This window comes from Procambarus clarkii, chromosome 61 (genome assembly GCF_040958095.1).
Source record: "Procambarus clarkii isolate CNS0578487 chromosome 61, FALCON_Pclarkii_2.0, whole genome shotgun sequence".
Lineage (NCBI taxonomy): Eukaryota > Metazoa > Arthropoda > Malacostraca > Decapoda > Cambaridae > Procambarus > Procambarus clarkii.
Genome location: NC_091210.1, coordinates 20,896,943 through 20,922,651, shown reverse-complemented (window position 1 = coordinate 20,922,651; position 25,709 = coordinate 20,896,943). Strand labels below are relative to the sequence as shown.

The following is a 25,709-nucleotide window of genomic DNA, read 5'->3' as shown; positions in this document are numbered from 1 at the left end:
ATTACTTATGTAACATACATATACTAAACTAGTTACACATGGACTGGAAGTAACTTAGTTTCATGTATACATTATAGAACAGGTGGCAGCAATGCACAGCCTACAAATGTTTCTAATCACAATTACAATCTCGGTTATTAATGCTCTTCCTTAAATCTGAGGATGGAACTCTCATCTCTAAATCTATATAAATAAAAAATAATTATTTCAACATAGCATTTATATTTTAACGCAACAGGTAACTCTGGAGACAGGATGGCCTTCTTGATGTACTAACTCATGCCTCCCAACCAAACACTATTACAACAAATATGAATAACCGTTTATATGGTTATAACCACTAGACCAACACACGGTTCAAAAATCTTGATAGTCGTGAGACTATTTATCTAGGATCCTACAGCGCTTGGTGATCAACTTGGGCATAGATATTTCATTCACTCACCTCACTTTGTGGGGGCCACTTGTTGGTCTAGTGGTTAAGGTACCCAGGTAAGGTACCCAACACAATACTTGTACCCCTCTATTAGACTATTTTAGAGGAACTTCTTTTCGACGGCTCATAAAACGGAGGAAAGTTTCCTGAAAGATATTGTTAATAGGAACGTTATTCCTACTGACAAAAATCTGAAAATACAATTGACAATTTACTATAAAACCAAAAATGGGCCAATCTACTCATGAAAACTCTCCAGACACCAAGCAGAACGCCTTGAAGCAAACGAACATCGTCTATGCCTTTAAATGTCCACTTGGGGACTGTAAGCCCCAAAGAACTCAGTATACAGGCAAGACAATAATGTCTCTTTCCAGGCGATTAACAATGCATAAACAACAGGGCTCCATCAAGAAACATATAATCTCTTCTCAAAACCAGACCATCACCAGAGAAATCTTAACAAACAAGACGTTTGACGGAGGATGACTAGAAGTCTAAGAAATAAAATAAACGATTTCATTGCTCTTGTCTGCACACAGAAAAAATAAAGATATTACTTACCGAAACGTAGATGAATGCAGAAAATAGAGAGCTATTAGCTGAATATCAAATAAATGGATTTAAACTATTTCACACAGATAGATATATTAGACGAGGAGGGGGAGTAGCCACATATAGTTAGGGACAATTTGAAATGTAGTCTCAAAGAGGGAATCAAATTTGAGCCACATACAGAAACTATTTGAATAGAATTCAACGAAAAAGCTAATAATATTATAATAGGAGTTATATATAGGCCACCAAATTTAGACAGAATGGAAGCAAAGCATCTGTGGGATGAAATATCTAGAGAATCTAGATCTAACAGTATTTATGTCATGGGTGACTTTAATTTTAGTGGAATAAACTGGTTGAACAAAACAGGGAATAACGAAGCAGAAGATTTTCTAGAATTTATTGACGATTGCTTTCTTACGCAACACATTAAGGAACCAACGCGGGAAAATAATATTTTAGATTTAGTGTTAACTAACAGGGAAGCATATATTAAGGACATCGAAATAGGGAGTGAGGTAGGGAACAGAGATCATAAAGAAATCAGATTTAGCATAGAATGGAATAGATCTGTTGAAGAAAATTCTGTTAAAGTGCCTGATTTTCGAAAAGCTGATTTCAATAGCCTAAGAAATTTTTTGGGTCAAATAGATTGGAAAGTCTTGGGTGTGGGCTGGTCTTGGAGCTAGACGTAAACCCAGCGATAGGTGACGTAAAAGGGGTTTTCGATGCAAAATTGCATCTGCCAATCCTTTGACCATTTCAAAACCCTATTTAGATCAACTTGAAGTGATAGTGAGTCTTCTTCCATAATAATTTCCCTACCGATTTTTGTTTCATCGGCAAATTTGCAAATGTTGCTACTCAAACCTGAATCTAAATCATTTATATATATTATAAACAACAGAGGTCCCAGGACATAGCCTTGAGGCACTCCACTTACAACATTTTCCCACTCTTACTTAACCCCATTTACACTAACTCTCTGTTTCATTTGGTATAGCCATGCCCATGTCGACCCCACAGACGCATTCATAAAGTTGTACATGCTGTTCATTCAAAACAGGAATTTTCTCAAATATAAATTAATATTATAATATATTAGCATATTGTGCCTATATAGGCATAGGTTAGGTTAGATGTTTATGTTATGTTGGCAATTATTTGTATTTATAGTACGTTGGTGAAGTATTTACCAACCCGTCCTCGGCTCAAGTACATTACATCCAGCGGTCGACCCCACGGAAGCATCCATAATTCTTTACATGCTATTTATTCAAAACGGGAATTTTCTATAACTATATAAAAATAATATTGCAATGTTTTTGCATATTGTACATATTTAGGCACTGGTTAGGTTACATGAGGTGTTTAGGGTCTGTTGGCGATTATTTGTGTTTGTAGTACGTTGGTGAAGCATTTATAGCATTCTTGTTCGAACAAAATTTTTGCCAGAGAAGCATTTTTTCCGGAAGTGTTCGAACGAAATCAGTTGTGAGTCATGTGTAAACCGTTTTTCATTCATAAACAGGGGGTTTGGCGAGTGCATGGAATCGCTTTTGGGGCTTTATTTTGAGGAAAGGCTGAGCATTTACAGCGTTGTGGTTCGAACAAAATTCGTCAGTGAAGCACTTGTTCCAGAAGTGTTCGAAGAAAATCAGTTGTGAGTCGAGTGTACACCATTTTTCATTCATAAACACGGGGTTTGGCGGGTGCATGGAATCACTTTTGGGTCTTTGTTTGGAGGACGGCTGACTAAATATGCTACAATTCCATTTCAGTGTTTCCGATTGCAATGACAAAATGAATTTTCATAGATTTTTATTTATTTTTATTTTGCTTTATTTTGTGCGACATTGCTTTGGAATTGAGCTGTGTTGTTTAGCATACCATTCATTTCGTGAGTATAAGTATAGATGCTTCACCGGCGATGCCTCGCCGGCGATGCCCAGGCGCCGGCGAGAAACAATGGGCAGAGTTTCTTTCACCCTATGCCCCTGTTACCTAGCAGTAAAATAGGTACTTGGGTGTTAGTTGTCACAGGCTGCTTCCTGGGGGTGGAGGCCTGGTCGAGGACCGAGCCGCGGGGACACTAAAGCCCCGAAATCATCTCAAGATAACCTGTGTGGGGGAGAGTTTAGTTCTATAATGAAATTTTAGTAAAAGTTTCGAAGGACCAATATTAATATTAAAGGTAGGAGAACCTCAATCTCAACCTTTAATCTCAATTAGTATTAAGGTTTAGTCTTTAGTGTTTTTCCTGCACGAAACGCTTTGCGTAATAGTGGCTTTAGGCATTATATGTACTAGCTCTATCTATAAATTCATCAATATTTGTATCACCCCTTGTATGTATGTACTTTACCTAAATAAACATTTGAATTTGAACCAGTGGCTTATGGATCTCCAATAATGAATTAATATATATAATTAAATATATTTAGAACAATGGACTGTAATATTAATAATAATTCAGAACTAAACCCTTGCACCCTACAACTTGGGGGGTTAATAATTAGAAGTTAATGCAATTCAATTAATGAAATATTGAATAAATAATAATTTGACTCTCAATAATGAAGAATAACTATCTACAATATAAGACTGGAAACGTATTAGCTCTTTTGGAGGAACGTTCATCGTGTCCAGCCTCTACAACACGTTGAAAACCAGCCCTGAGATAGCAATCTTTGGATCACCTGATCATCAAAATCCGAAACACGTCTCCTTCAGTTGTAATACCACGCTGAAAAGCAAAACTTCTATAATTTCCACTCCAAATTAGTGTTCACACATATAACCGCAAGATCGAAAATAATTGGAGGAATAAAGGTGCACTCACGTGGGTGTTTTAATTCGCCTGCAGCGTCACGACAGGGCACTTACATTTACGTATAAAATCAGGCCTAATGACATACTAATGAGGTAAAATGCCTTGCTGAACATGGTGATCGTAAGTAGTGAAAGCAGCGCCCTCGATCTGAAGTCCCGGGAAGTACGAATGCTTACAGAATCGAAAGATATTTGTTGGGCTGCTTCAGAACACCTTCACACTAGCTGTAAATATGGCAAGAGTCTCTTCCCCATCCTCTCGGGTGACGCATGCTCAATAGCTCCCAAGGGTGGGATCCCGAGTGTAAATCATAATATTCATTTAATGTTCAGTATGGAAGGAAATGGGTTTGACAAATATATACGTCATAAATAAATGTATTATGCGACAACAAATATTTTATCGTAGTGCATGTAAATTAATTTAGACTACATTAAATGAACGAGAAAGATTCAGAGCGTAAATTTGGCTTATCATTTTATTCATTGGAACAGCTAATCATAGCTGTATAAATTAATTCCAGTAAACGATATATATATATATATATATATATATATATATATATATATATATATATATATATATATATATATATATATATATATATATATATATATATATATATATATGTGTGTGTAAGGGACAATTACAATATACATTGGTTTTTGTCTGCTACTGATATATTGCCGTTATGTAGATGACATATTCGTAATAGTAAAAGACTCAGATGAACTAATTGATCTAAAAAGACACCTAGAGAGAGAGTCAGTACTCCGATTTACACATGAAAATAGTAAAAATAACAGTCTGCCATTCTTGGATGTACTAATAACAAAAACAGGAACCTCTTTAAGTACCAACGTATATACTAAGCCCACCAACATAGGATTATGCCTGAACGGTAGAAATGAGTGCCCCCAAAGATACAAAACCAGTGTTCTCAATGCTTATATTCGTCGAGCGCTTACCCACTGCTCCGAATGGAGCAACGTGAGTAGAGAGTTTGAAAGAGTAACTCAAGTATTGGTGAACAACGGATATAGCAACGCGGAAATAAACGCTGCTATAAGAAGACACTTGGACCGTTGGTATAATCCTGAACCTAGAACAGAAACCTCAATACCTCCAATAAAATTATATTACAAATCACCCATGCACAGTGAACATATAAAAGAGGAAAGAATAATGAAAGAAATAATCCGTAAAGGAGTAAAAAGCACTACTCCTAACCAAAACATAAACCTGATAATATTCTACAAAACCAAGAAGACTTCCGAACTCCTTATCAAAAACAGCCCGAAGCCGACGGAGAACCCTCTGCAGCAGTCAAGCGTTGTATACATGTACACTTGCCCCCACGAAGGATGTAACCTTCAATGTAAGTACATAGGTATGACGTCGACCAAGCTGACGAGGCGTTTGACATGCCATCTTCAATCCGGTGCCCCCAGGAATCACATGAGACAAGCCCATGACATCACCCTAACAAGAGAAATGTTGAACAAGAATACCTGCATAATAGACAAAACCCAAGATGCAAGAAGATTACAAATTCTTGAAGCAATTCACATAAGAATAGAACAACCTACCATGAACACGCAAATCACGGAACTATTTACTCTACCCACCATGAGAGTAAGGACAAGACCAGAACATAACGATGCCAACACAGAAGACACTGTTCAACATAACAGGCCAATTACACTTGATTAATCTTTGTATGTAGATAGGAGCTGCCTCGTATGGGCCAATAGGCCTTCCGCAGTTACCTCTATTCTTATGTTCTTATGTTTCACCCCCCCCATTTATCCCTTATGTATCCCCCTTTCTTTTTACCTTTATTGTCTTATCACCTGACCCATTGCGGGTATAAAATCAACCAGTTCTGAAAAATTCTTTTCACTTGCGAATGAACCATGGGGGTTCGAAAAGTGCAAATTGTGTAAATAAGTGTAATACATTCTATAGTAATTCACTTCTTTTCTTCACCTTGAAATTACAAAAATGAGTTTCGGAGAACTCCTATTTCAGCTAAGCCCTGATGCTAAGAAAATAGTTAGAGGGATAGAAGCCCTAAATCAGAAAATAGTAAATACAGAATATGCGGTCATATATATATATATATATATATATATATATATATATATATATATATATATATATATATATATATATATATATATATATATATATATATCTATATATATATATCTATATATATATAGATATATATATCTATATGCGCGTTGGTAACGCGTTGGTGTTCGGCTATTTCAAAAGCTAGGGGCATGGCCTCGTCACATAAAGAAAAAAAAAGAGAAAAGCTGGAACTTTCGTCTGTGGTAAGGTAATGGGAAGACACACAAAACACAAGTAAATTTAACAATGAAATTTTAATTACGTTAGAAAAGCAAGACATGAATAAAATTGAGCATAAAAATGTAACAGATAAATCAACAAACAAAATAATAAGAATAATCACTGGCAAATGAAAAGTTACGTTAAGACAAGTGAATAATAGCAAAGTAAATAATAGTGCAGGAATATTGGCTTCAAGCTGCCACCTCCCTTAGTACACGTAAGCCAAGGCTTAGTCTACCAATGAGACGTGTTCAACTGTGTGGAGCACTGAGATATTCTGCCTTCCCTAGGTCGCTGTAGCCCAGACATCAACTCGTGGTGGCGGGTGGTGGGGCAGGTGCGACTGGGCACCAGCCAATCAGCGACAGGCAGGCGATGGACAAGCAGTTTGCTGGTTAACGGTGGCGGGGGCGAGCAGGTGCGCCGGTGCTGGATACGTTTTGCTCTCTGGGCAAAACGTTTTGGTGATACTTGTTGGATATGTCTTCTATATTATTTGTTAATGGGACGTACTTTGGAGGGAAGAGCAGGCTCAATCTCTCTTGAAAGAGATTACCGTCACAATATGTATATATATATGTTGTACCTAGTAGCCAGAACGTCGTACTCGGCCTACTATGCAAAGCCCGATTTGCCTAATAAGCCAAGTTTTCCTGAATTAATATATTTTCTCTAATTTGTTTCTTATGAAATGATAAAGCTACCCATTTCATTATGTATGAGGTCAATTTTTTTATTATAGTTAAAATTAACGTAGATATATGACCGAACCTAACCAACCCTACCTAACCTAACGTATCTTTATAGGTTAGGTTAGGTTAGGTAGCCGAAAAAGTTAGGTTAGGTTAGGTTAGGTAGGTTAGGTAGTCGAAAAACAATTAATTCATGAAAACTGGGCTTATTAGGCAAACCGGGCCTTGCATAGTAGGCTGAGAAGTGCGTTCTGGCTACTAGGTACGACATATACACATATATATATATATATATATACACACAAAAAACAGAAAATATTATTGACGATTTACTATAAAACAAAAAAAAAACGCCAACTTACTCATGAAAAACTCTCCAGACACAAAGCAGAATGCCTTGAAAGAGACCAACGTCGTCTATGCCTTCAAATGCCCACTTGGGGACTGTAAGCCCCAAAGAACTCTAGTATATAGGCAAGACAACAACATCTCTTTCCAGGCGATTAACAATGCATAAACAACAGAGCTTCATAAAGGAACACATAATCTCTCACAACCAGACCATCACCAGAGAAGTCTTAACAAACACCACAGAAATCATCGATAGGTACAGCGATAGCAGGCGGCACGACTTTTGCGAGTCACTACACATCATAAAGTCAACACCAGCAATACCCAGTCAATTAATGCACAACTATATTCTACCCACTTCAAGAATGCGAACCAATATAGAAGCATCAAGAGGAAGTATGGGTCAATTGGCCATCGGCAGATACTTCCAATTTTATGCTCTCATATCCAACTAATACCCATTGTTTCGTTTTCTGTCGTGTATTTTGTCACAAGTGCGCCGGTGCTGGATACGTTTTGCTCTCTGGGCAAAACGTTTTGGTGATACTTGTTGGATATATCTTCTATATTATTTGTTAATGGGACGTACTTTGGAGGGAAGAGCAGGCTCAATCTCTCTTGAAAGAGATTACCGTCACAATATGTATATATATATGTTGTACCTAGTAGCCAGAACGTCGTACTCGGCCTACTATGCAAGGCCCGATTTGTCTAATAAGCCAAGTTTTAATGAATTAATATATTTTCTTTAATTTTTTGCTCATGAAATGATAAAGCTACCCATTTCATTATGCATGAGGTCAATTTTTTTTATTGGAGTTAAAATTGACGTAGATATATGACCGAACCTAACCAACCCTACCTAACCTAACCTAACCTATCTTTATAGGTTAGGTTAGATTAAGTAGCCGGAAAAGTTAGGTTAGGTTAGGTTAGGTAGGTTAGGTAGTCGAAAAACAAATAATTCATGAAAACTTGGCTTATTAGGCAAATCGGGCCTTGCATAGTAGGCTGAGAAGTGCGTTCTGGCTACTAGGTACGACATTATATATATATATATATATATATATATATATATATATATATATATATATATATATATATATATATATATATATATATATATATATATATATATATATATATATATATATATATATATATATAATGTCGTACCTAGTAGCCAGAACGCACTTCTTTGCCTACTATGCAAGGCCCGATTTGCCTAATAAGCCAAGTTTTCATAAATAAATTGTTTTTCGACTACCTAACCTACCTAATCTAACCTAACCTAACTTTTTCGGCTACCTAACCTAACCTAACCTATAAAGATAGGTTAGGTAGGGTTGGTTAGGTTCGGTCATATATCTACGTTAATTTTAACTCTAATAAAAAATAATTGACCTCATACATAATGAAATGGGTAGCTTTATCATTTCATAAGAAAAAAATTAGAGAAAATATATTAATTGAGGAAAACTTGGCTTATTAGGCAAATCCGGCCTTGCATAGTAGGCTGAGAAGTGCGTTCTGGCTACTAGGTACGACATATATATATATATATATATATATATATATATAAAAGTTTGTGAGGGTACCACCTCTGGTGCCAATGTGGGGACCCATAGCCTCGGAGAAGAAAATAAAAAGTATTCAGAGGAGACCTTGTGGTTTCTCAATGAACACTAATATTATCTTCTCCTACCACCCCCATTCTTTTGTATGTACACATATATATTTACTTTATTTGAACTTTGTTACAAAAAAGGAGTTACATATGGGTTACAAAGATGGTTATCATAGGTTGTCGAGTTCCTCCAGCTCCTCAGATGGCGGGCAGGAACCCTGGGTGCAGTGCGCATTTCCCCTCTGTATCGCCACACTGAGGCGCTGGAAAAGAAAGCTTGCAGCTCTTGGGTCCCTTGTTGTTTCAATGAGCCTAGAACCCAGTTCCTTCAAAAAACTGGTAGCACTTTTACCCCAGGCGCCGAGTGTCTCAGAAGCAATGGGGACAAAATTGTAGTGGTGATCCAGTTCACTATACTTACAGGATTTGGCTGCTTCCCTGTGGGTGGCAGCGCCACCTGGTTGTGCAACACTGAGGTTAAGATAGGTGTTAGCCAGGGTTGATACGCACGTGTAGTCCCATACCAACTGCTTGCCATTCTTCCATATATATATATATATATATATATATATATATATATATATATATATATATATATATATATATATATATATATATATATATGCGAACCCCAGGACATATGCAACTGAAAACTCAAGTTTTCAGTTGCATATGTCCTGGGGACCATTCAGGCTTGTTCGCATTTGTGTTCCTCACGTGTGCCCCAAAGAATGAGGTGATTTGGTAAAATGCTATGCCCAAGATAACTATCCGAGTGCCGGCGGTGGGGTGGTTCATATAGCCTCGGCTATCACCTCATTATGTCCGGTCGTGATGGTCAAGTGGATTAAGGCGTCTTGTACATACCAGTTGCGTTGCTTCTGGGAGTATGGGTTCGAGTCACTTCTGGGGTGTGAGTTTTCAGTTATATATATATATATATATATTGTGACGGTAACGCGTTGGTGTTCGGCTGTTTAAGGCTAGGGGTATGGCCTCGTCACATAGTTATAAAAAAAAATAGAAAAAACTGGAACTTCGTCTGTGGTAAGGTAAGGAGAAGACACACAAAACACAAGTAAACTTTAACAATGAAATTTTAATTACGTTAAATAAATCAAAACATGAATAAAATGCACAAACAAATTCTTATAATAAAATCAATCAATCAAAATAATAAGAATACTTAAATGACACAATGAAAAGTTACGTTAAGGCAAAATAACAAGAAGTGCAACACAAAGTTAAATGGGAGGTGCTGGAATATTGGCTTTTAAGCTATCACCTCTCTCAGTACACGCTAACGTCTAGCTGGGAGGAGTGATAACCACGAAAGCACTGAACATTCTGAGGTCTGAGGTCGTGGCGACCCCAGACATCAAGTAGTATGGGGGGGCGAGTGCAGGTGCAGCCAGACCGGCGACCAATCAGCGGGGCCGGTAGCGATCAATGGGTAGTTTGGCGGTTTGAGTCCGAACAGGTGTCTGGCTGCAACGTTTTGCGCTCTGGCAAACCTTGAGGGTGTTGTTGTCGTTGTTGGACATTTCTTCCATAGTAGTTTTATATAATTTCAACGACGTGATTATGGAGGGAAGAGCAGGCTCAATCTCTTGAAGGAGATTATCGTCACAATATATATATATATATATATATATATATATATATATATATATATATATATATATATATATATATATATATATATATATATATATATATATATATATATATATAATATATATATATATAATGAACATGAATGCCACGTATCGATACAGTTTAGTTAAATTCACAGCATTCAACTTATAATGCTAAAAGTCAATTAATACTAAGAACATTCTGCTATTAGTAACAGTTAATTGCTCCAGGAAACCTTACTTTAATAAAAGGATATTTCGTGATTGATCCGCCTGTTCCCAAGTCTTGCTTCAATTTCTTTATCAACAATGTTAAGTAAAGGAATATATATGGGAAGTTTTGGTTGTATGGGCGTATAAGACACTGAATAAATACGCTAATAAGCTACAGTTTAACAATATTATTTCACTGTGAATGAAAGTATGTGAATATAATTACTAATTACAATAATAATATTTTTCATTAATTATAATTTTTATTATAATATAATTAAAAAATAAACAGAATTGATAGTATTGAGTACAGTGGGGACTGTAACGCTGAGAAACACCAAGATTACATTAGTTTTAACAAAAAAAAACATGTCGCCTGTGAAAGCCTATTAAATTTAATAAAGTCCTTAAAAGCGATACATTATCTTTGTTTAAAGTCTACACTACTCTTTGAGTTTATCCACACTTAACAAAATGCATTACCGTCAATAGCTAAATGATCTCTTTTATGCATTACACAGTAAATCACTAATAATAGTGGTTATAACATCTAACAAAGAATAAAATATTATACAGATATTCATAAAGCTCCGTAATAATAATGCACTTCATATAACTATAATAAAGTTATAATACCCAGAGTTATTATACAATTCTTAGAAATTATTCAATTTCTTACCAGGAAATTAATGCAAAATATTATCCAACCATATGCACCACACTGAGTTTAAATAATCACACGTTTATCCGTGTTCGTGTAAACACGTATCAACTTCATATTCCATTTGAATATCCCACAAAGTAATCCCTCAGTGTGTTGGAAATGTTTAATAATGTTTTGGCTTATATAAGTAATGGTAATGTCTATAATTACTTGCATCTCTATAGACAAATGCCTCTGACATTATTCGTTGAGATGTAAGTCTGGTCCCAACCACAAACTTAGACTTTGACAAAGCACTCAGGAGAGTGTGAAAGACTGTGCAAATCTTAACATAAAAATCACAACTACATAACAGGAAACAAAGACATGTCCTTGGCTGGTCGGTGAACCAGAATACAAGCTGGATAAGTGTGGATTTTTCTCCAATGTTTGGCTAAATAATGGCAGGGAAACAGATGAGATGTAACATGCTCGACAAATCTCCATTACTGATCACGAGCAGGAAGTTGATACATGCATCTCAGGTGATCGCAGTGTTGCTTCTTGGCTCAAATATACTCGTGAGATAGGAAATTAGTGGAGATAAGAGGGTCCCGGTAGTACAGTCGGGATCGTTCTCGACTCAATCGAAAATTCCGGGTTCGAATCCCTGGCGTCACAGAAATAGTTGGGAGTGTCGTCCACCAGTCGGGACGGACGCTCATGAGGTGTCTCCTCTCCTGGCTAGTGTTTACGATGGTCGATTACCCGTTGCCCTGCTGGTGGTGGTTTGTTACTGACAGGGTGACGTTTGGATTTGCCATGGAGACTTCTCGACCTCCAGTGAAGAGGACATTGTCGGCTAATCTGGCATTTACGGTGCTGGTGGACCATCAGTTTGTTGGTGTAGCTTGGTGGACGTGCTACATGTACAGCTATCGGACGTAGTGGGCTGCTTCAGGGCAACTGTGCTGTGGTCAAGTTCCACCTTCAGGCAGCCTTTCAGGCGTTTGTCGAGCGGTGTGAGGGGCGTGTTTACCCTCTCCCTGATACCGCTGGTTCTGTTAAAGTGGTGAATCTTAGTGTCGCCTTGACGAATGTGGCAGTGCATGGTGCCCCCCTTCGAATTTCGGGACGAACTTTTAACCTGTTTTGAACGGTTTGGGACTGTGTTAAGTGTTCGTTGGAACAAGGTCCTTGCCGGGCACTGTGCTGGGATGTTTGACGGCTCCCGCACCCTGACGATGTCGCTGAAGTGTAGTGTCCCGTCGTCGATGTCCGTGTTGGGTTACACGCTCCGCTGGCTGTATCGGGGGCAACCGCGCACTTGTTATAGGTGTGATCACAAAGGTCGTCTGGCTGGAGCGTGCGACGTGAGAGCAACTGGTAGGGTGCATGTTTTTCGTACGAAGGATTTTCCACCCCTGTTGCGTTCGGACGGCTCTGAAGACGGAGTGGGTACTGTGCCTGAGGCGACTGATTGCCTGTCTGCTGCTCCACCTGTTGAGGCGAGTTCCACGGCCTGTGCGTGCTACATAGCCTTCCCGGTTTGGTGCCTTCTATTGATTATTACTTACTCCACGGCCTGTGCGATACGTTGGGTAACTGCTGTGGCCCCAGGGGTTGTTGAGTTGGTGTGTGTGTGGGTGTCTGGCCGTTGCTTGCGCTTCGTGTAGTGGAAGATGTCAAGTGGAGGTCCATGTCCCGCCTGTGGATGTGGTCCCGTCTCCCGGGGACCCGAGTTCAGTTATTTTGGAGGGGGTGCTTCGGCAGAGGGAGGTGCCTGCCGTGCCTGCCGTGCCTGTGTGTGTCGGCGGCTGTAGTTCTGATGCTTTCATTCCTTTGCAGAAACGTGCGCACCGGTGTTCTGAGGTTGTTTTCCTGGATGTGGTCACTTCGGATGGTGTGGATGTGACGATGGTGGCCGTGCCTGCAGTGGGGCCTGGTGGGAGTGGTGTGGTGCAACCTATCTCGAAGCATTCGTGGCGGGGTCGGAGTGTGTCTCCCCTTCGTGATGTGGCTTGGAGTATGGGGAGTATTGGTGGAGTATGGAGTATGGGTGGGGGAGTATGGTGCTCTGGCATCCCCCGCCGTAGATGACGGGGCTGTGAGGGGCTCCGAGTTGCTTCCTGTGCTCCCCCCCCCCCCTCCCTGTGCCTCGTGCTGTTGGATCCTCACAGTGGAAGGTTGTCCCTGATGATCGGGACCTTGTCATGGTGCTGAGGAAAGATGTTTGCCGGGAGGGCCCTCGGCTCCTATGCCCAGTGGCAGGGTCGATGCCGCACCTCCGTCCCCTTCGGTACCCCTTCCTTCATTGCTCCGGTCTGGGAGGAGCCTTGTCCCAGCTGCCAGGGTCGTGACCTGTGAAGGTCCGGTGGTGGACCCTTATCGGGATGCCCGGGTGCTTCCGATCACGTGGTGTTCTTCCACTATCTGGGTGCCGCGGGTGAAGGAGTTTGTTTATGGGGTGCCAGATAGGATGTCTTAGCCGAAGACGCTGCCTGGTGACTGGGTGTCCCTATACGAGTGAATGATTTTGGAAGCATACTGCTTGGACTTTCCGATATACAAGTTCCCGGAAAAATATTAGTAGGTGTCTTATGCACAATGCTACGCCATGGATCAGCTGACGCCATGAACTCAACATTTCGCCCTACGGTGCGGCAAGTCTCCCTCTACCATCCACCTCTGTTTTAGTCGCCGCTCCTCTATCTACGGCACGACGCAACTAGCACTTTTGACATTCTTCTCCTCCTCACCGTCAAAGCGTCTCTCAACATCTGTCCTGGTGCGTTCATCGAGGGGGAAATCCTTCATGCCAACTGCACCTATTCTCAAGAAGAAGAAATGGTTGGCCGCGTTTTTTTTACCTCATGCACCTGTCCATCTAGCAGTAAATAGGTACCCCAGGAGTTAATCAGCTTGTTGTGGGGTTACATACTGGACTGTGTTGGTAATTCGACTCAGGGTTGGCGGGGGAGGGGTTATACGTACATACCTTGAGGTTACCTTGAAGTGCTTCCGGGGCTTAGCGTCCCCGCGGCCCGGTCGTCGACCAGGCCACCTGGTTGCCGGACTGATCAACCTGGCTGTTGGACGCGGCTGCTCGCAACCTGACGTATGAGTCACAGCCTGGTTGATCAGGTATCCTTTGGAGGTGCTTATCCAGTTCTCTCTTGAACACTGTGAGGGGTCGGCCAGTTATGCCCCTTATGTGTAGTGGAAGCGTGTTGAACAGTCTCGGGCCTCTGATGTTGATAGAGATCTCTCAGAGTACCTGTTGCACCTCCGCAATTCAACGGGGGTATTCTGCACATCCTGCCATGTCTTCTGGTCTCATGTGATGTTATTTCTGTGTGTAGGTTTGGGACCAGCCCCTCTAATATTTTCCACGTGTAAATTATTATGTACCTCTCCCGCCTGCGTTCAAGGGAGTACAGTTTTAGGCTCTTTAGTCGGTCCCAGTAGTTTAGATGTTTTACTGAGTGGATTCTAGCAGTAAAGGATCTCTGCACGCTTTCCAGGTCAGCAATTTCTCCAGCTTTGAAAGGGGCTGTCATTGTGCAGCAGTACTCCACTCTAGAAAGCACAAGCGTTTTGAAAAGTATCATCTTTGGTATAGCATCTCTAGTGTGAAAAGTTCTTGTTATCCAACCTGTCATTTTTCTTGCAGTTGTGACGGCTACTTTATTGTGTTCTTTAAAGGTAAGGTCTTCCGACATGAGTACACCCAGATCCTTTACATTGCCTTTTCGTTCTATGTTATGATTTGCCTGAGTTTTGTACGTGGTTTCCATTTTTATATTTTCATTTTTTCCATAGCGCATGAGCTGGAATTTTCTTCGTTAAACAACATATTATTTTCTGTAGCCCATAGAAAGACCTGATCTACATCTGACTGGAGGTTTGCTGTGTCCTCTATGTTGCCTACTCTCATGAAGATCCTAGTGTCATGTGCAAAGGATGATACAGTGCTATAGGTTGTGTTCTTGTCTATGTCCGATATGAGGATGAGAAAAAGTACTGGAGCAAGCACAGTACCCTGGGGACTGAGCTCTTCACGGTTGATGGACTGGATTTTATTTTGTTCACGATTACACATTGGGTTCTGTTGGTCAGGAAATTGTAGATCCATTTGCCTATTTTTCCGGTAATTCCTTTTGATCGCATTTTATGTGCAATAACACCATCTTGAGGTTATCTTGAGATGATTTCGGGGCTTTAGTGTCCCTGCGGCCCGGTCCTCGACCAGGCCTCCACCCCCAGGAAGCAGCCCGTGACAGCTGACTAACACCCAGGTACCTATTTTACTGCTAGGTAACAGGAGCATAGGGTGAAAGAAACTCTGCCCATTGTTTCTCACCGGCGCCCGGGATCGAACCCGGGACCACAGGATCACAAGTCCAGCGTGCTGTCCGCTCGGCCGACCAGCTCCCCACGGTCACATTTATCAAAATGCTTTTGCGAAATCTGTGTAAATTACATCAGCGTTTTGTTTGTCTTCCATAGCATCTAATGCCATATCATAGTGGTCCAGCAACTACGACAGGCAAGAGCGCCCTGTTCTGAAACCATGATGTCCGGGGTTATGGAGATGCTGTGATTCCATGTATTTTGTGATCTTACTTCTTAGCACTCTCTCAAAAAATTTTATGATGCGCGATGTTAGTGCTATCGGTCTGTAATTTTTTGCCTCTGTCTTATTTCCTCCTTTATGAAGTGGTGCTATCTCTTCTGTTTGTAGTATATCAGGAATAACGCCAGTATCTAGGCTTTGTCTCCACAGAATGTGGAGGGCCTGCGATAGTGTTTTTTTACAGTTCTTTATGAATATGGAGTTCCAAGAATCCGGGCCTGGTGCAGAGTGCATAGGCATACTGTTTATGGCTGCTTCAAAATCCAATGGGGATAGGGTGACGTCTGATATATGATTTGATGTTGGTATCATATCCATGAAAAATTCATTTGGGTTATCAATCTTTAGTGTGTTTAATGGCTCGCTGAAAACAGAGTCGTACTGCTTCCTCAGTAGCTCGCTCATTTCTTTGTTGTCATCGGTGAAAGTTCCATCTGCCTTTCGCAGGGGCCCGATACTAGGTGTGGTTTTTGATCTTGATTTTGCATAGGAGGAAAAATATTTCGGATTTCTCTCTATTTCAATGATGACCTTTTGTTCTCTTTGGCTCTCCTGGGTTATGTATGATTCTTGTAGCTTCCGTTCAATTGTTTCTATTTCTCTACCTAACCTTCTTCGCCGTTCTTGAGATAGGGTGCGACTCTCAAGTTGTTCCGCGATTCGTTTTCTTCGTCTATATTGCGAACGACGTTCCCGTTCCAATCTGCATCTCTTCCACTTTTTTTCTTAGGGGTATGCGGTTTGAACATATTTCTAGTGCTACTGAGCTTATTTTTTCCAGGCACTGGTTCAGGTTTGCATTTTCTAGCTGTTCTTCCCAGTTTATTTCTGTGAAGTCCTGGTTTATTTGCTCCCAGTTTATCTGTTTATTATTGAAGTTGAATTTGCTTAAATCTCCTCCACCGGGAATCTGGACTGGTTTTGAAGGTCTACTCCTCATGGTTGTCATAACTTCAATTAAGTTGTGATCTGAGTAACAGGTATTTGTAATCATTATGTTCCTGATAAATTCATCATTATTAGTGAAAATGAGGTCCAGCGTGTTCTCCTTCCTAGTTGGTTCTACTATTTGCTGGTTTAAGGCAAACCTGTCGCACATCCGTAGCAGGTCATTTGCATGTGCCTGTTCATTTAGGCTACTTCCTGGTATTCTTTCTGATATTACTGTATTAGCCAGGATGTATTAGTATTACATAAGGATGTTTGTATATATAACCTAGCTTCCTGTCCCCCTACACGATGAATTATTCTTAAATTATTGTTAATGTTGTATATATTGATAAGTACACACGACACTAGTTTAGGGGTACAAAAATGTGTTTGACTTAACAGCTACAGTAGTGTCACTTGTCCCCCCATTAAGTGTCATTCCTGCAGTCATGTTGCTGATCTGCCTCATGTCTGCTTCAGTAACGTTGCTTCTCAGTATCATAACGACTACAGGTATGCGCCTCGTCTGCTTCATGTCTGCTTCAGTAACGTTGCTTCTCAGTATCATAACGACTACAGGTATGCGCCTCGTCTGCTTCATGTCTGCTTCAGTAACGTTGCTTCTCAGTATCATAACGACTACAGGTATGCGCCTCGTCTACCTATTAATTGCTACACTCATTTAAAATGCTCATCTTCCCAACAAAAAACAATCTGGCAATGCCCCGCGTTCTTTTTATATATGTAAATGTCTCAGTGAACTACTATTTACGAGGTCAAACACCTAAAACGATTACCTTAATTCAGCAGAATTACTTATCTAACAGATGAAACATTAATTTCGTGACGGGAAACCGAAAGTTTCATTGAAATAGTCTCACACGCTAGTAAGTTTTAATGCATTATCTGAATTTCACACAACTAGACACACTTATTCAACTGCATAATTTAGCTGAAGTGAGAGAAGTTGAGGGGAAGGTTATCACACGAAGAAATCTCTGGCTGGATGGTCAATATGCAACAAGGAAAAGTCCCTAACTGGATGGTGAACATGCAACAAGGACGTGTCCCTGGCTGGATGGTGATCATGAAATAAGGACAAGTCCCTAACTGGATGGTGAACATGAAACAAGGACATGTCCCTGGCTGGATGGTGAACAAGAAACAAACAAATTCCTGACTTTCAATATCTTGTCCCAGCCTTACTGCATTATTCAAGCCCCGATGCAATATATTCCCCCAGCTCACTTGCAATATATTCCCCCAGCTCACTTGCAATATATTCCCCCAGCTCACTTGCAATATATTCCCCCAGCTCACTTGCAATATATTCCCCCAGCTCACTTGCAATATATTCTCTCAGCTCATATGAAATATTTGCTCCAGCTCTCTTGAAATATATAATCAAATCCCTTTTTATATTCATCTTGTCCCAGCTTATTCTTAGATATCTTGTTTCTGACAGGCATGATTTAAACAATTATCAATGACCTAATGCTGCCTGCGAGGCGCCACTAGGTTCTTATTCGTCCAAGTCATCTAGGTCAGTTATTGACCCTCTCATACCTACACATCATAGGCATATGAAAACAATCCTCCTCCCTTATGAAAGGACAACTTCCTGGGCACTGCATGCTACGCCCCTGACCTGTCGTTTTGTCTATATACAGCTGTGACCGCAGAAACACTAACCAACGTCGTGGAGCACTTTCCATTCACTACAGAGTTTCCGTGAAGACTGACTGCGTAGCCAAAACTTTTTCAGCGACGATCAGTTCAAGCTCAGGTTAAACAACAAGACATATTCATCATTAGTCGACATTTATTTGCGATGTTTTTATTGCGAAGCCTCGCCACATTTGATGAATAGATCCATGTATCTGACATTTTCGGAAACTATAAAAATATTGAACATTATGGCAAAAAGTATAGCTTGGATATACGCCACAGTAGAACAGGTCGCTGGCAGAGTTTGGCAATGTGTGGCAACAATCAGTTTGCAGTGGACCAATATTTAACTTCGCCGACTCCAGCATAGGTGATCAACACAAACCTCTAGCAAAACTTGGCCAATTACTCCGTGGGAAGCCCGATAACTGAGCTCTAAACATTTTCCACCCTGACCTGTACATGTTTGCTTACCGAACACGCCCCGCGAAGCACAGGGGATACGCCTGTCCTGCTGAGAATAGAAGCATTGGATTGTTTGCTGGAAACCGGATCTTCAAATTATCATTTGGCAACGGAACTTGCGTTGTATTTGTAACGAAGGGCATTAGTGTGGACCTCCGTCCAACGAACCTCTGCCCCACTACAGTATGCTTGTAGGGGTGCTTAGATGATCCTGCTTTGTATGTCATACCTCCTCGCGCCACCCTGTGTGTGTGTGGGGAGGAACCAAACACACATGAGACACTGTCATGCCAGAGCATGACAGTATCCAGTCAAAGACTTGTCCTTGTTTCTTGTTCACGGAGCATATGTGAGTGGGAATGAGATGATCACTCTCTGATTATGAAATACGATCAAGCATTCACACAGCATACGTACATAAACAAATACATACATAAACAAATACATACATAAATATATGTTACATGATATATATACACAATCATATTGATTAAACAGGTTGAGGCTAATATTAAACTGATGTTGACAAACCCGAAATGGCTTAGGGCATGGGTAATTCAAAGGAAACAGAGGGACAGCATAATGTAGATATGTCCGAATGGGAAATTTTTGTAAGGGACGTACGTAAGAGTTTTGGCCTGGAGTCTCTCTCTTCTTAGATATAAACGATTTAGTCAGGGAAATGAAAAGACAACTTTGCTGATGTCATCATATTGGGTAGGAAATAAATGTAGAAGACTCAAAATAGCTACCAAATAACTTTTGTGGTTTTTAAATTAAACAATAAATTGGCAAATGCTGCTTCATACTGACGAAAGTATGGTTTATAAACATTGCAAATTACACAGATTACCAGATATAAGCTAAAAAATATAAATTCAGAATAAGTAAGAAAAAGATCTGGGTGACAAGAATACTAAGAATCTTAAGCTAAGAAATGTATACATTTTCGAAATTATACAACCATGATTCAGGGATACAGCAAGAATCGTTAGTAGTGGATTCGCTGATGCTTACTCATTAGCTTCCTGTTGCATTGTCTGTACTCAGTTCTGTATATAAATGAATACGAGGGTATTATAGGAAACGTTTCACCCATCTGCCTACTTTCTCGACCCGTAGACAAAGTAGCCAGGTGAGAGGGAAAGGAGGGTTTAGAGAAAGAGTCTAGCAATTTTTGCACAAGTATTTTGTTACACCGTTTTTCACCGTCTAATCACCGCGTTTCACATTCCATTTGGCATAATAACAGTAAAATAACCTTTTTCTAAGGTATTAAAGATTCTATCATAATTAACAGATTACTTGTGCCGATAAGATGTCAAGAGAGAAGCACATTGTCAGTCAAGATAGGAGTGTGGGAGATATAAAAAGAGAGAGAAATACCGAAAAGATGAAGTAGAGATACAGGAAGAGAGAAATAGAGAGAGAGAGAAATGGTAAATACTAGAATCAACTCACCATGTACTATAAGAGCAAGAATACCACCAGCTTGCTCCCCCCGACTCCAAATGAAATTCCTTCCATTTCACAAATATGTCTATGTTTGCCCAATTTGAACCGCTCAGTCCTAATGTTCCAAATAAATAGGCACGACATATATTTTGAGGTACCCAACAATGCACAAAAAACAAAACTCAATTAATAGTTGCAAATTCTAGATGCAACCAGAGATCTGGCCCAGCAATACTGATATAATTGATTGAGCATAGCATAAGCATTTCACATCAAACACTCTTCCAATTACTAGGAGAAAGGTTATACCACCCTGCTGACCAAAGATAATACACGAGCTGGTTACATTGTTCTCTCGATAGGGTTACGTCCCCCCTACTACTTACATCACATCTACATGTACTAAATAGTTGTGTATTTACTTTCCCTCTGTATCTAATGATTCAAAGTCGAAACTTAGCATAACATGCTTTTGCGTAGGATCTGGCGCCTTCGAATCATAATCGAGTGTTTCCAGATACACATTTGTGAGCACTTCGAAAAGTTTGGACACGTTTCATTACAATTGATGCCTCTGTTTACCTAATAGTAATTAGTTTCCAGGGAGCTAGGCACCGATATGAGTTGAATCTTGGAAGAGCCAGTTAATGGCTTAGAGGGGTCTTTAAAAGCCTAAAATCATTGTTCTCGATAATGAAAAACGGGTGGATTCCTCAGTAGGTATTCTTCGCTTACGTTGCTGAAACGGAAACTGAGACATCCCCTTTGGCGGTAGGCTTAAATCCTGTCAACCGCTGGTGGGTTATTAGGGCCACCACAATACGATATTGACCAGCCAACATATTACTTAGTATACCGCAAATTATTCATTCAGTGTGTATACACAGATATGAAGTGCATCTTTCACTGAAGTTTTTCCTTTTGACAACCTAGCACAACATTTATCAGTTATACTGGAAATATTTGTATATTTTTTTGCCGCACTGAAGGAGCCGGTCGGCCGAGCGGACAGCACGCTGGGCTTGTGATCCTGTGGTCCTGGGTTCGATCCCAGGCGCCGGCGAGAAACAATGGGCAAAGTTTCTTTCACCCTATGCCCCTGTTACCTAGCAGTAAAATAGGTACCTGGGTGTTAGTCAGCTGTCACGGGCTGCTTCCTGGGGGTGGAGGCCTAGTCGAGGACCGGGCCGCGGGGACACTAAAGCCCCGAAATCATCTCAAGATAACCTCAAGATAACCTCAAGAAGGTGAAAGATAGAGCTTACTGTTCCACGCATAACTAAAGAATCAATAGGAAGGCTAAGCTTAACGTTCCATTCGCAATTCTCGAAGTTAACTAAAAAAAAGCTGCAAGTCGCGCATTAAGATTTAACTAATTGTAAACGATAGCAAGCAAGAATTTAAACTCGCAAAGTAAACTAAACGCTACTAGTTGTCTGGCGTCTGGACACAGACACAGGCAACTAATACATAATTCACGTGCAAGAAAAACTAATATAATGTTTGCTAATGTGGTTTTCAACGGCAGGCTAAAAAAAAATCCATAGCCTCTGTACCGAGAACAGGATTTTAGTACATGTTCAGGAATACATTATTTGTCTGTAATGTATGAGGATGATAAATATGTGAAATATAATACGACTTAGATAGGTCAGAGTTCTTGTTATCTGGAGATGATTTCGGGGCTTTAGTGTCCCCTCGGCCCGGTCCACGACCAGGCCTCCACCCCCAGGAAGCAGCCCGTCACAGCTGACTAACACCCAGGTACCTATTTTACTGCTAGGTAACAGAGGCATAGGGTGAAAGAAACTTTGCCCATTGTTTCTCGCCGGCGCCTGGGAACGAACCCAGGACCACAGGATCACAAGTCCAGCCTATTGTCTATTAAGGTTTCAAAGGAAATCTCTCTCGGCACTTATGAGGCGCCGCCGGTGGGTTAGTAGGCTGAGGTACAGGTCTGCCTCACATCACACCTCAGAAAACACTGAAGAGAACAGTTACCAGTAATATTTCACACTAGTCATTATGAATCCCTGATTAATCACAAGACTCAGGCATATTCTTTTTAAATAATTGTGAATATCCAGCACTACACTGCCTACGTCTGTCACCAGAATGGTGGTGGTACATCGTCTTGAAGTGTGCATTGCCGCTTACACAGTGAGTAACTGAAGCGTTGAGTGCCACCTACACAGTGCCAGAAGTATTGAGTGCCACCTACACAGTGCTAGAAGTATTGTGTTCCACGTACACAGTGTCAAAAGCATTGAGTGCCACCTACACAGTGCCAGAAGTATTGAGTGCCACGTACACAGTACCAGAAGTATTGAGTGCCACGTACACAGTGCCAGAAGTAATGAGTGCCACCTACACAGTGCCAGAAGTATTGAGTGCCACCTACACAGTGCCAGAAGTATTGAGTGCCACATACACAGTGCCAGAAGTATTGAGTGCCACTTATACAGTGTCAGAAGCATTGAGTGCCACCTATACAGTGCCAGAAGCATTGCGTTCCACCTATACAGTGCCAGAAGCATTAAGTCCCACCTATACAGTGCCAGAAGCATTGAGTGCCACCTATACAGTGCCAGAAGCATTGAATGCCACCTATACAGTGCCAGAAGCATTGAGTGCCACCTATACAGTGCCAGAAGCATTGAGTGCCACCTATACAGTGCCTGAAGCATTGAGTGCCACCTATACAGTGCCAGAAGCATTGAGTGCCACCTATACAGTGCCAGAAGCATTGAGTGCCACCTATACAGTGCCAGAACATTGAGTGCCACCTATATAGTGCCAGAAGCATTGAGTGCCACATATACAGTGCCAGAAGCATCTAGTGCCACCTACACAGTGCCAGAAGCATTGAGTGCCACCTACACAGTGCCAGAAGCATTGAGTGCCACCTATACAGTGCCAGAAGCATTGAGTGCCACCTATACAGTGCCAGAAGCAGAGTGCCACATATACAGTGCCAGAAGCATCTAGTGCCACCTACACAGTGCCAGAAGCATTGAGTGCCACCTATACAGTGCCAGAAGCATTGAGTGCCACCTATACAGTGCCTGAAGCATTGAGTGCCACCTATACAGTGCCAGAAGCATTGAGTGCCACCTATACAGTGCCAGAAGCATTGAGTGCCACCTATACAGTGCCAGAAGCATTGAGTGCCACCTACACAGTGCCTGAAGCATTGAGTGTCACCTATACAGTGCCTGAAGCATTGAGTGCCACCTATACAGTGCCAGAAGCATTGAGTGCCACCTATACAGTGCCTGAAGCATTGAGTGTCACCTATACAGTGCCTGAAGCATTGAGTGCCACCTATACAGTGCCAGAAGCATTGAGTGCCACCTATACAGTGCCTGAAGCATTGAGTGCCACCTATACAGTGCCTGAAGCATTGAGTGTCATCTATACAATGCCAGAAACATTGAGTGTCACCTATACAGTGCCAGAAGCATTGAGTGCCACCTATACAGTGCCTGAAGCATTGAGTGTCACCTATACAGTGCCTGAAGCATTGAGTACCACCTATACAGTGCCAGAAGCATTGAATGCCACCTATACAGTGCCTGAAGCATTGAGTGTCACCTATACAGTGCCTGAAGCATTGAGTGCCACCTATACAGTGCCAGAAGCATTGAGTGCCACCTATACAGTGCCAGAAGCATTGAGTGCCACCTATACAGTGCTAGAAGCATTGAGTGCCACCTATACAGTGCCAGAAGCATTGAGTGCCACCTATACAGTGCCAGAAGCATTGAGTGCCACCTATACAGTGCCAGAAGCATTGAGTGCCACCTACACAGTGCCAGAAGCATTGAGTGCCACCTATACAGTGCCTGAAGCATTGAGTGCCACCTATACAGTGCCAGAAGCATTGAGTGCCACCTATACAGTGCCAGAAGCATTGAGTGCCACATATACAGTGCCAGAAGCATCTAGTTGCACCTACACAGTGCCAGAAGCATTGAGTGCCACCTACACAGTGCCAGAAGCATTGAGTGCCACATATACAGTGCCAGAAGCATTGAGTGCCACCTATACAGTGCCTGAAGCATTGAGTGCCACCTATACAGTGCCTGAAGCATTGAGTGCCACCTACACAGTGCCAGAAGCATTGAGTGCCACCTATACAGTGCCTGAAGCATTGAGTGCCACCTATACAGTGCCTGAAGCATTGAGTGGCACCTATACAGTGCCTGAAGCATTGAGTGCCACCTATACAGTGCCTGAAGCATTGAGTGCCACCTACACAGTGCCAGAAGCATTGAGTGCCACCTATACAGTGCCTGAAGCATTGAGTGCCACCTATACAGTGCCTGAAGCATTGAGTGCCACCTACACAGTGCCAGAAACATTGAGTGCCACATATACAGTGCCAGAAGCATTGAGTGCCACCTATACAGTGCCTGAAGCATTGAGTGCCACCTATACAGTGCCTGAAGCATTGAGTGCCACCTACACAGTGCCAGAAGCATTGAGTACCACCTATACAGTGCCTGAAGCATTGAGTGCCACCTATACAGTGCCTGAAGCATTGAGTGCCACCTGTACAGTGCCTGAAGCATTGAGTGCCACCTATACAGTGCCTGAAGCATTGAGTGCCACCTACACAGTGCCAGAAGCATTGAGTGCCACCTATACAGTGCCTGAAGCATTGAGTGCCACCTATACAGTGCCTGAAGCATTGAGTGCCACCTATACAGTGCCAGAAGCATCTAGTGCCACCTATACAGTGCCTGAAGCATTGAGTGCCACCTATACAGTGCCTGAAGCATTGAGTGCCACCTATACAGTGCCTGAAGCATAATCCTTAAAAATGTGGTGACCTTTGGTAGTCATATATATATGTTCTGGACATTTTTGTTTTTCTTCCCAGGCGACATGGACGTCTGTGAATGGATTCAGAGAATTTCAGTGTCGCCCTGAACGCACTTTGGCTTTTTTGCTCGTCTTGCGCATCAATGTTGCGGGAAATTAATTGTAAGCGGATCTATGTTATTTTAAGCAATAAGGAGAGAGAGTTGTCCTGGATGTTGGTGTTTTACACTTAATGCACCTCAATTTTGACGTTATCGATAACAACGTCATTTAAATTTACAGAATCACAATATCGACGCTCCCTTGGACTAATGAACATCGGTATCGACTGGTAATGTGAGTTGCTTAGGTATGAGTGAGAATGGTATGAGTGAGAA

The 25,709-nt window shown here is 41.3% G+C and overlaps 1 protein-coding gene across 1 annotated transcript; it reads left to right on the top strand.

The window, feature by feature from the left end:
• The first annotated feature begins 3,938 nt into the window (after positions 1-3,938).
• LOC123774265 (uncharacterized) lies at positions 3,939-25,321 on the top strand. Its single transcript, XM_069308056.1, has 3 exons — positions 3,939-4,116; positions 22,701-23,269; positions 23,450-25,321. Exons 1-3 carry the CDS (start codon positions 3,939-3,941, stop codon positions 25,319-25,321), a joined length of 2,619 nt encoding a protein of 872 aa, XP_069164157.1.
• The last annotated feature ends 388 nt before the right edge of the window (positions 25,322-25,709 follow it).